The 11,095-nt window shown below is 65.9% G+C and overlaps 1 protein-coding gene across 1 annotated transcript in view; it reads left to right on the top strand.

Moving 5' to 3' along the window:
• Positions 1-9,042, top strand: part of CTSD (cathepsin D) — a 10,844-nt gene extending 1,802 nt beyond the window's left edge. The window contains exons 2-9 of the mRNA XM_024749018.1: positions 1,264-1,423; positions 3,295-3,418; positions 3,886-4,004; positions 5,386-5,612; positions 7,270-7,392; positions 7,761-7,905; positions 7,999-8,097; positions 8,178-9,042. Of these exons, the coding sequence (XP_024604786.1) occupies positions 1,264-1,423; positions 3,295-3,418; positions 3,886-4,004; positions 5,386-5,612; positions 7,270-7,392; positions 7,761-7,905; positions 7,999-8,097; positions 8,178-8,345 (1,165 nt within the window). The 3' untranslated portion in view covers positions 8,346-9,042. The remainder of the gene's footprint in view (positions 1-1,263; positions 1,424-3,294; positions 3,419-3,885; positions 4,005-5,385; positions 5,613-7,269; positions 7,393-7,760; positions 7,906-7,998; positions 8,098-8,177) is intronic.
• The last annotated feature ends 2,053 nt before the right edge of the window (positions 9,043-11,095 follow it).

Below are 11,095 nucleotides of genomic sequence, written 5' to 3'. Positions count from 1 at the left end.
CGGGGCCTTTGTGTTCAGCAGGGGCAGGCATGCTTCCACCTCTGTTGTGGGCCTTTGCCTGTGGGCAGGTGGGTGAGGTCTCAGGGCTGCAGGAGCTGGCTGGGGCCAGAGCGGACCGAGCCTTGCTGAAGGGCTGGCTTGTGTGGGCTCTTGAGTGGGAGCCTGTGTGCACTGTGGCCTGGGGGCGAGTAGTCCCAGCTGGAGCAGCTGTGGCAGAGCTCCTGCAGGCCTGAGCCTGCTCTGGCCTCACCCCTAGGCCCTCCCCCGGGGGTGGACGGCAGTGGAGAAGGAAGCCTGCGGCCTCTTGGCAGGGCAGCTGAACCCCAGTCCTTCACATCTCCCAGCCCTATGGGACCAATGGCACCTGTTTCCTTAGTTGCTGGAGGGCGTGTCCCTCCCTCCCTCCCCCCAGGCAGGAACCTCAGGCTTTTCCAGCCTATCGGCTCTTAGGCAAGAGGTGGAAGTTCCATCTTCCTGGAGCACACCCTTGGCCTGCTAGGAAGAACCAGCTGTGACCTTGAACTCGAAGATCCCCAGGGCTGGGAAGACATTTCATCCAGTAGCTCTGTTTGGTCTGGTGGCTCTCCTCTCCCACCTCCTGGGGTGGGTTCAGACCCCTGGGGAGCTGGGGATGGAGAAGGGCCCCTCACTCTACTCCCTGCTGACAGAACCCCCTGCTCCCTCCTGCTGGGTGGGCCACCCAGGCTGGCGTGTGTGCTGGGAAGGGTGCACTGGGGCTTGCGTGGAGGAAGGCAGGCCTGGAAGCCCCCGCCTCCAGGGTCCAGGCGCCAACCTTGCCCCCTTTCTGCCTGTGTGGGGAGAGAGCCGCTGGGCTCAGTGCGGCCTGGGGTGAGGACTGCAAGGAAACGAGGTCATGTGAGGGGGACTGGGGGTGGGCAAGGAGGGCTTCTCGGAGGGGGTGGCCTGGAAGTCCCATCTCACAGGCAGGAGGTGGCCCCCCCATAACTCAGATGGGTAAACTGGGACCATCTCAACGTGGGGTCTGCGTGGAGAGTGGCAGGTTGGGCCAGAGGGCCAGGCAAATGGGACTCCACAGAGGGCTTTGGGCAGACGTGACAGGTGACCACGGACACCCTCATAGCCCGCACTGGTCAGAAGAGACCAGAGCGGGCCCAGAGTAGGGACAGTGGGGTGCAGGTGTCTGGGGGGCGGTTGGGCCTCCAGCTTGGATGTGGGTGTGGGAGCCTCCAGGGGGGGTGGCAGCCAGCCGGCCCTGACGAGCCCGGACCCCTGTCTTGACAGGGTTCCGCTGCACAGGTTCACATCCATCCGCCGGACCATGTCGGAAATGGGGGGCCCCATGGAAGACCTGATCGCCAAGGGCCCCATTTCAAAATACTCCCAGGGGGTGACCGCTGTGACCAAGGGGCCCATTCCTGAGATTCTCAAGAACTACATGGACGTGAGTTTTGGTGGGGGGGTGGTGCGGCCAGGGGCTGGGGGAGCGGGTTGACTACGGACACGGTTGTAGACAGGGGCTGGCTCTTAAGTTCTGTGAGCCAGCGTGGATTTGGGTGAAATACTCATGTTCTCAGCCCCAGTGGTTTTGGGGGCTTCGGCTGCATGGTATGGGGGAGGGGCTTCTGAGCCATGCCCTTCGCCGTGGGTGCTGCCCACAATCCCCTCCAGACTGAGGGCTCTGACCTCCCGCGTCCTCCCCGGCTCCCCTGCCCGACCTGGTCCTCGTCCCGGGGGGCTGAGAGGGTTGACTTGCGCGGCCCTGGCACCTCCCTGACGTCTCCCCCACGTGCCGACCCCCGTCAGCTCAGAGCTGGGCCGGCGTCTTCATCCTGGCGGTCATCCTGGGGGGAGCTGCGTCAGCCTCTACGGATGAGGGCGCTGGGCACGGCACGGAGGAGCCCAGGATCGGGCCCAGGCCTGCCCGAGAGTCTGTGGGTGGGGACCTGGGGGGGTCCCTGAGCTTGGATCGCCTGTGTGCCCAGGCGGCACTGACTGCCCTGGAGCTTCTGTGCTCTTGCCTATTCTGCTGGAAGGCCTGGGGCGGGGGGGCAACCTGTGGCCCAGTCCCTGGGCCCTACCTTCCTCTTCGGTCAGCGGCCAGCCCTTATGCCCACTGCCCGTTGAGGGGGAAACAGGCTCAGAGGTGGAACATTCTGGAAGCCAAACAGCAAGCTGGGGCCAGGTCCTGGGCCCCAGCCTGGTACCTCTGGGGCTGCCCAGGTGACATCCTCTTTGCACCCCCCACCCCCGGGGTCTTGGGGAGCCAGCTCCTTGCTGCCATCCATCCTCTGGTCCACTTAGGGTTGGGACGGGTGGCCTTGCCCTCTGTCCTGCCTGGTTGGAGCCCCAGCCGTGCCAGGAAGCTGTGGCCTCACAGGCATGTGATCAGGCTGGTCAGAGGGGCCGTCTGCCTGGGGCCTGACGGACCAGTTCCTGGTTCCTGTCCCCCCAGCGCGCACGCACACGCACGCACACACATGCACACAACGGAGATTTGCTGAGTCATTCTCTGACCCCCGTCCCCCCCCTCCCCCAAGTCTGGCCACTTCTGTCGGGTCATGAGTCAGCATTGGAGGGGTCGGAGCCAGAATCCTGCAGCAACTGGGGAAGGGAGTGCCCAGGAGGCAAGGCCCAGATGACTCCAGACAAAAACGCCCACGTTCTCTGACCTGCGAGAGCGCCAAAGACGGGGTTTCCCTGGGAGGCTCCAAGGGTCACGTGACCCCTTCATGCTCACCTGAGCCCTTGGTCAGCACCTGGGCCTCCCCCGGGGCAGCCTCTGCTACCCTGTATGCAGGTGGGAACACTGAGGCCCAGAGCAGTGAAGGCAGCGTGGCTGGCAGTGAGGGATTCAGCCTGCACCCTCGGCCACCTAGATCCCTCTGCCTGGGGGCCCTCCAGGCTTGGCCCCGTGGAACCTGAGGCCCCAGAGTCAGGCCCTGACTTGACCCTCACGCTGGGAGGAGACCTTCCCTCCTGGGGCCCTGGACCCGTGAATCACAGAGGGTCTTCAGGCAGGCATTTCAACCCTCTCGCGACACTGACTCCACTGCTGGTTTTGGGTCTTTCACATGGGGTGGTCGTCCCCCAGCTCACATGGTCAGGCAGGGGCGGGGTGGTCCCCAGGGGCCCTGGAACCCGAAGTGCCCATGGGTACCAGGACCGAGGGCTCGGGAGGGGCAGGTGGGGGTGGGCAGCCGAGGCAGCACATCTGACCCTGGGCCCCTCCCCTGGCCCGGGCCTTCTCTGGGCCCCGTGGGGAGGTGAGGGTGCCCCTTGCCCTAGCCCTGACCGACCCTACCTCCCACCCAGGCCCAGTACTATGGGGAGATCGGCATCGGGACGCCCCCGCAGTGCTTCACGGTGGTCTTCGACACCGGCTCTTCCAATCTGTGGGTCCCGTCTATCCACTGCAAACTGCTGGACATCGCCTGCTGTAAGTCAGCCTGTCCCATGCCTCTCCCTGGTGGCCAGAGGGAGACCGAGGGCCGGGCCCAGCCCCTGCCTGCCATGGACGCGGGAGGGTAGGGGCCCTGGGGAGGGGCATGCAGCCCTCCATCCCTCTCCCGCGTGAGCTGTCCCCGCGGGCGCTAGGGCTCGGCTGTCCAGCCTCAGCCCACCTCCTCCAGTCCTGGGGCGTAGCGGTGGGCAGGCGCAGACCTCTGGTGGTCCTGTCCTGGCACCTCTTGTGGGCAGCTCACAGCTCCCACCTCTCGGCCACACCAGACAGGCTTCCCTCGCTGGGGTCTCCACCCTTGCTCGCATCTGGGCTGGGACCGTGGGAGCCAAGGATGGAGCGAGTTGGGAGGGTGGTTGGTGGACGGGCTGCAGCAGGCAGTGGGGGTGCCCAACGGGTCTGGTCGTGGCCCGGTGGGCAGCCTGACGGGCTCCCGGCCGGTGCAGGGACCCACCACAAGTACAACAGTGGCAAGTCCAGCACGTACGTGAAGAACGGCACATGCTTCGACATCCACTACGGCTCAGGCAGCCTGTCCGGGTACCTGAGCCAGGACACCGTGTCGGTGAGTCCGTCTCTGGGCCACTCCCCATGGAGGGGGTTCGCTCTCTGAACCCCAGGGCAGGGGTCTGTGCCAGCTCCCCAGAGGGGCTCTTTAGTTCGGGAGGCGAGCAGTGGTCAGCTGAGCGAGGGGCCTGGGGGTTCAGCTTGAGCAAAGGCCCAGAGGTGGGGCAGCTCAATGTGGTTGGTGGCGAGGAAGTGGTAGTGGGACGGGGACGGGGTGGACGTGGTCGCGCGTGCGGGCTGGGTGACAGCTGGGAGATCGGAAGGGAAAGTGGGCAGAGAGCCACTGAGGCACAGGTGTAAGAGCGCCGGGCAGGGCTCTGGGACCAGGACCCCCGTGGGTGATGAGTGGTGAGGCCCCTGGCCACAGAGCCGGGTGGAAGAGCCAGTGGGAAGATGGGGTCCCGTGCTGACGTGCTGGCTTTGAGATGCCGTTGGGTGATGGGGTCAGGCATGGCCGGGGTTCCTGCAGCCGGAGCTGCTGGCAGAGGGGCACCTGCAGAGAATGCTGGGCGGGAGTGGGCAGCAGCCGGGGTTGCTGGGGGGCAGGGGGCGCCTGCAGGATGTGCCCGCCTCCCCCGGGGAGGGCTGAGGGGCCCTTGTGGGCTCTCCCCGTGCCCCTGCGCCTCTCACAAGCTCTGGGGTGGAGCTGCTGGGGCCAGGCCGCAGGAGGGGCCCGGGTTGGGACTTGTAGAGGAAGAGGAGCAAAGCAGAAGATGGTCCCCTCGCAGCCCCCAGCCCCGGGAAGGCCGCGTACGGCAGTACTTGGATGGGGGAATGGCAGAGGCGTGGGGGGAGGGTCAGGGGCACTGTGGTTCCCTGTGGGCCACCCCTCCCCCTCCTTATCTGCCTGCCCAGGTTTATCTGCAGGGGCTCCTCCTCCGCCAGGTTCTCTCTGGGCCTGAGATGGGATGTCTCCCAGCACGTTCCCCTCTTGGGTTCATGCCCAAACAGCCGTTTCTTCCCACATCCTGTGCCCTGTTTCTTTGGGGACGTGTGGCCTTGAGTCCTGGGTCGGGTCACGGGTTCCCCAAGGGCAGGAACAGGCCAGAAGGGAGAGCTGTGGGTGGAAAGCCTGAGCTCACGACCCCACCCTCCCTACTCCCTCCGTTTGCATCTATCCTTGAAATACTCCTGCCAGAGTGTGGGCCCCGCACCCCTGTCGTCCCCACCTGTGTCCGGCCGGGGTTGCCAGCCCTTTCTTCTGGGTCCTCTGCCCTTCTTGAGTCTCCTGTGTGCTACCTGACAGGCACCGACTGAGCTGGGTTTTGTAGCCGCGGCTGCCCTCGCAGGGATGGGAGGTGATGGGCCGCCCAGGGTCCAGTGTTGGGCTTGGCGGTCCACGTGGTCCACTGACTCCTCCCCCCCGCCGTGGCCCTCAGGTGCCCTGTAAATCAGGGTTGTCGAGCCTGGGCAGCATCAAGGTGGAGAGGCAGACCTTCGGGGAGGCCACCAAGCAGCCGGGCATCACCTTCATCGCAGCCAAGTTCGATGGCATCCTGGGCATGGCCTACCCCCGCATCTCCGTGAACGGCGTGCTGCCCGTCTTCGACAACCTGATGCAGCAGAAGCTGGTGGACAAGAACATCTTCTCCTTCTACCTGAACAGGTGGGGCAGGGCGAGTCCCTGTCACGCTGGCCCTCCCCGTGGCCCCCTGCCAGGCGCTGGGTCACAGCTCCTGACCTCCGACTGCAGGGTGGGTTGGCGCCCTCTCACAGACGGACAGGCAGCCCCTCCAGAAGGCTGTGTCTCACCGGGGTCTGGGATCTTGGAGAGCCAGAGCTGGGCCGGGGTCTTGGCAGGGTTCCCCCGCACGTCAGTCTGCCCACCATTCCCGGGCCTGGTGATGGGCAGATGTGGTCTTAGCCCCCGGGTCATTTTCGGCCCACAGGGGACCAGGCCACGAGCCTCAATCTGTGACAGGAGTTCTGGAGGCAAGAGGGCCAGGGTTTTCCTGCGGGGGTGACCTCGGGGAGGGCTTGGGGCGATGTCATGTGGGAGGCCTCCCCAGGGGTGCTGCTGGGGAGGGGGTCCTTGGGAAGGGGTCTCACTCTTCCAGTTCCGGCCTCTTCCCAGGACGACAGTGCCGCGGGCCTTGTGAGGGAGCCCCAGACGGGAGGGGGATGCAGCTGTGCTGAGGGTGAGGCTGTGGGCAGGGCGTGGGCCGGGTGGCCGCTGCCCTGAGCCCTGCTCGTGGTCACCGAGCCCTACGTGCGCCGCCCGCCCCCCCGGGTCTGACCCCGGGCGTTACTGGCGGAATCCCAGCCCAGAGCCCTCGGCCTGGCCTCTGTATGGAAACTGCCTTCTATCCTTTGCTAGGTCAGTGGCAAATACTCAGCAGCCACTTGGGGCCAAGCCACCTGCTAGATGCTGGGGTGCAGGTGAACAGGTGGGGCCGTTCCCCCTGAGTTCTCGGGTCCAGGGGAGGCAGACGAGGTGCAGCGGACCCGGGAGATCGGCCAGGCCTGGGACTGGGGACGGGTGGCCCGGCGCTATGACTCCCCGGGTGATGGGCTGAGGCAGGAAGTGGGCGGGGGCGGATGGCTTGCAAGGGCAGGGCTGAGGGTGCGGAGGGGCACTGGAGGTGAGATCTGCTTTCCACACAATGGGTTTTGGAGGTGACAGGAGGTGGAGGCCACAGTGGTGGCGGAAGGACAAGTTCAGCAAGGCGTTTCTGAGTGCTGGAGACAGCCGGGCAGACGATGCTGAGCACATATAAGTGTAAATAAGAGGTGGGGAGAGTCAAAAGCTGAGATCCGAAGGGGGAGCGAGTCATGGAAGGATCTGGATGGAGGACATCCTCGGGAGCAGCAGGTGCAAAGGGCCTGGGGCAGGAACAGCTGGCTCAGCTTCTCTCAGGCTTGCCGGCACCTCCTGGAAACCCTTGGTTTTTCTTCCAGGCAGGTAAGGTCCCTGCTCCTGGAGCTGTTAGCATTCGTGTTCCCATCTGCCTGCTGGCCTGACCCTGGCCGTCCTCAGCTGGCAGACCAGGAGCCCAGAGGCCCAAGCAGGATCTCTTCTGCTCAGGATGGGGCTTGGCCTGCGGTCCACACTGGTTGTAGGATCAGAGCCCCTCCCCCCTTCCGGATACTTCCACCCCTGCCCGCCCAGGAAGAGTCCTGCTCTGGGGCACCTTCTGAGATCGATCCTCCCATCCCTGATTTCTGACCTGGTCCCAGCCTGTGCCTGTCCACCCAGTCCTCAGGCTGGACGCCTGGTGCAGGGGTGGGCAGGGCAGCAGACTCCCTCCCTCCTTCCCCCCCAGGGACCCAAATGCACAGCCCGGGGGTGAGCTCATGCTGGGCGGCACTGACCCCAAGTACTACAAAGGCTCGCTGATCTACCACAACGTCACACGCATGGCCTACTGGCAGGTCCACATGGACCAGTGAGTACTAGGTGGGGCCCCTCCCTTGGCTCCCCAGGGGGCATGGCTTGCGGGGACCCCGCCCCCGGCCTCGCACTCAGCAGGGCCTTGTTGGGGTGGAGGGGGGCCAGGCAGGGTGGGCCTGGACCCTGTGTCCCGCCAGCCCTAGGTGCTCTGGCCACCTTCCGGTGCCCAGCCGAGCTCTCGTACCCGGGTTCCAGCCAGTGTCCCCTCGTCCACAGGCTGCCTAGGGGACTGTTAACCCTGCTCTTGGCTTCTCCAGCCACCTCCCCTCCCCTCCCACCCAACTCTGTGCTGGGCTGAGTCCTGCAGTGGGGGCGGGGTCTCCAGGTGGCCCTGGGAGGGGACTCACACCACCTCCGCTGCAGGGTAGACGTGGGCAGCAGCCTGACCTTGTGTAAGGGGGGCTGTGAGGCCATCGTGGACACGGGCACCTCCCTCATCGTGGGCCCCGTGGCGGAGGTGCGGGAGCTGCAGAAAGCCATCGGGGCCGTGCCGCTGATCCAGGGCGAGGTGAGCGGCCGGCGGGGCCGGTGGGGAGGACGGACACCCCAGGCCGCCGTGCCCCTCCCCCCGTACATGCGGCGTCTTCTCGTCCCCCCTTAGTACATGATCCCCTGCGAGAAGGTGTCCAGCCTGCCCAAGGTCACCGTGAAGCTGGGGGCTAAAGACTACACGCTGTCCCCAGAGGACTACACGCTCAAGGTGAGCTGGGGACTGGGGGGCGTGGGGCGGAGCACACCCAAGGGCGCGGCCTGGGTGGTGACCTTCGTCGGCCGTCCCAGGTGTCGCAGGCTGGGAAGACCATGTGCCTCAGCGGCTTCATGGGCATGGACATCCCCCCGCCCGGCGGGCCGCTCTGGATCCTGGGCGACGTGTTCATTGGCCGCTACTACGCTGTGTTCGACCGTGACCAGAACCGGGTGGGCCTGGCCGAGGCTGCCAGGCCGTAGCTGGCTCCCCGCCCGCGGGCAGAGTCCGGAGGAGGGTCGAGGAGGAGAAGGCCTCACCCCTGCCCTCCCGGCCACCCCACCCCGCCACACACTCACACTCGCACTCACAGCACAGCTCTCTGGAGGCCGCCCGGGTTCCGTTCTGTGGTTTCCCCCTCCCTGGTTTCGGAAAAGCTGCCTGCTTGTCTGTCTGTCTGTCTGTCTGCTGGAGGGGCGGGCCGGGGGCAGAGGTGCACAGGCTCCTTTCTCTAACTTGGAAGACCTAGCCCGCGGGGCAGCTGTGCATCCTAGGACCCCCAGCCCCGGGGTAGTTCCCTCCCCAGCCTGCACTTCGGGGGCCTGGCCACCCAGCACCGTCCAGCACCAGACTGCACTTAGTCCCCCCTCCGTGCAGCTTGGGGCCCGGCACCCTGCACTACGGCCCCCACCCGTCTGCCCTAGACCCCGCGAGGAAGGGGCCAGCTGAGGCCTGAGGATGAGCTGGAAGGAGCTGGCAGGGGTGGCAGGGGACAAAAGCTAGTCCTGTGAGACCTCGGTGGGGTCATCCTGGGGCTTGACTCCATCGTGGAGGGCGTTCTCTGACCTGGGGGTGGGGTAGGAGGGGAGGGGGCTGGTGCCGGCATTCCCTGCAGCTGCCCCCTTCTTGAGTTGCCGGGAGCAAAGTTGGCATGAAAATAAAATTTGTCTAGGCCTCTTACTGTGTGTCGGCGTGTTTTGTGCTTGGTGGGGAGGGTGGTGGGGAAGGAGCTGGTGTGGCTGATGCCCTGCTGTCACTTCAGAGGGAGGGCTGACCCAGCTACGCTAGGGTGCACCTCTGGGGTTGCCCTGGGCCTGGCTCACAGACCCAGACCCCGAGACTTTCGCCCCCTGCCCAGCCTCGTGGCCGAGGCACCGCTGGTGGGGGACTGGCTCGTATGGGGCCTGGAGCAGTGGTCAGCGGGGTGCGGCCCAGCGCAGGGCTTCTCGTGTGAGTGCCTTCACGGAGGCGTGATTTTCAGGTCCAGGTGAGTGTCCTCCATGTTTACTTGGAGAATGTGCCACCAGCAGTGGGGCCCCGCAGTGTTCCCTGACCCCCCTGCACACGTGATTCCAGCCTAGGAAAGAGGCCTGATGCGGCTGGTGGCACCCGGGCAGCCTACCTCATCTGGGCCTCCTCACCAGCCCCTGGAAGCCATACCTCTGTATGTGAGCCATGCCGATGCTGGAGCAGGCCAGCCTGGGGTCCTGGGTTTGCAAGGATCCAAGTTAGGAATCCCCTCAGGCCACAGTGACTTCCTGGCTGGTCTGGCCTGTTTGGTGGGGGTAGGCGGGGGTGGTCAGAAGCAGCTGCACAGCCAGGGGGGTTTGAGGGATGAATAGGAGTTTGTGAACACTTGGTGGTGGGCAGATTCTTCAGGAATGGGTAACTCCGGATGACTCCTTGGAACCCACCCCCTGCAGGTGTAGGGGTCTGGCTGGTGTGACATTCGTCGCTATCCTGGTGCCTTCTCAGCCAGCAGGGCTGTGGCTGTCACTGACCTGGCCCCAGGGGGCCCAGGGGCTGTACCCCAGAGCTGAGCCCTAGCAAGCGCCTTCCAGAATTACGAGAATCGTGAACACGTGCCCGGTGTTCTCTGCACCTGAAACTCGAGCTGGGAGCCAGCAGAGCTCTGCAGGGCTGCAGGGTTTCTGGGGAGCCCAATCAACGCTGGTGCCTGGGAGGCCCGCAGGACAGGGCTGCCAGGGACGACGCACCCCTCCCCTCACCCCCTGCCCGTTGACCATCCGGGGCCTGCTCTCCACTCTGTCCCCCTCGGCCTCCCACCACCCGAGGCCAGCAGGGGCTCACCGACTCACGGGCCCCTGCTCCACCCGCCCTGCTCACTGTGACCCACGGCTGGAGGGTCCTCCCTTCTGGAACACGGGGACGAGCGTGGCGGGACGCCCCAGACCCCTGGACACTGTGTGGGTTAGTGCAGGCCGAGCCCCCAGCCCCTAGCCCAGACCATCAGGGCGTTGATGTCCTGCCCAGGGTCGGGCCAGTGCAGCCGCCCTGCGCTGCCCCCCCGGAGGACCCATTCAGCCGGCCGGGATTCTCCCAGACCCTGCAGTCTGACTCTGGGCTCAGACCCAGCTTCTGTGACCGGATCCAGAGCCTGGAGTCTTTGTCTAGGGAAGGAGGGTGACAACAGGGACCTCTTCGCGCTGGGCCTGATGGACACGATGAGGACCCCAGCACAGGGCCTGGCGTTCGGACACTCCAAACACGGGCTCTCGTCCTGGCTGGCTCAGCCCTGCTCGGCACCAGCCCAGTGGGCCCCGGTGGGCGCTTCCCGCCTGGAGGACACCCAGCCTCGGGCTGAGCTCTCTGGAGCCCACCTGAGTCCAGCCCCTTCCCAGCGGCCTGCAGCAGGCTCCTGTGGGCCAGGCGCCCTCTCCTGCTGCCTGAGGGCCAGCTGGACGCGAGGGCAGACCAGCCCGTGGGCCGCTTACAGCAGCCTGTACAGCCCTGGGCAGCGCCTGGCCCAGGGGACACCAGGTGGCCTAGTTCACAGGCCACTCACAAGCCTGGGAGGGCCCCTTAGGTCAGACTCAGCCCGACTGAGGTCTGGTGCCCGCAGGCCAGGCCCTTGGGAAAGGGGCAGTGGGGTTTGGATGAGGGAGACTGAGCCCCGGTTCCCCGCAGTCCCCATCTGCCCTCAGAGACCTGTGGGCCCTGGGCCTGGGCCCTGCTGCGGGTGTGGTCAGGGTCAGCTTTGCTCGGGAACCCC

Source organism: Neophocaena asiaeorientalis, unplaced genomic scaffold (genome assembly GCF_003031525.2).
Source record: "Neophocaena asiaeorientalis asiaeorientalis breed wild unplaced genomic scaffold, Neophocaena_asiaeorientalis_V1.1 scaffold43, whole genome shotgun sequence".
NCBI classification, from domain to species: domain Eukaryota; kingdom Metazoa; phylum Chordata; class Mammalia; order Artiodactyla; family Phocoenidae; genus Neophocaena; species Neophocaena asiaeorientalis.
Note: the sequence above shows the minus strand (reverse complement) of the source record. Positions and strands in the feature narration are given on the sequence as shown.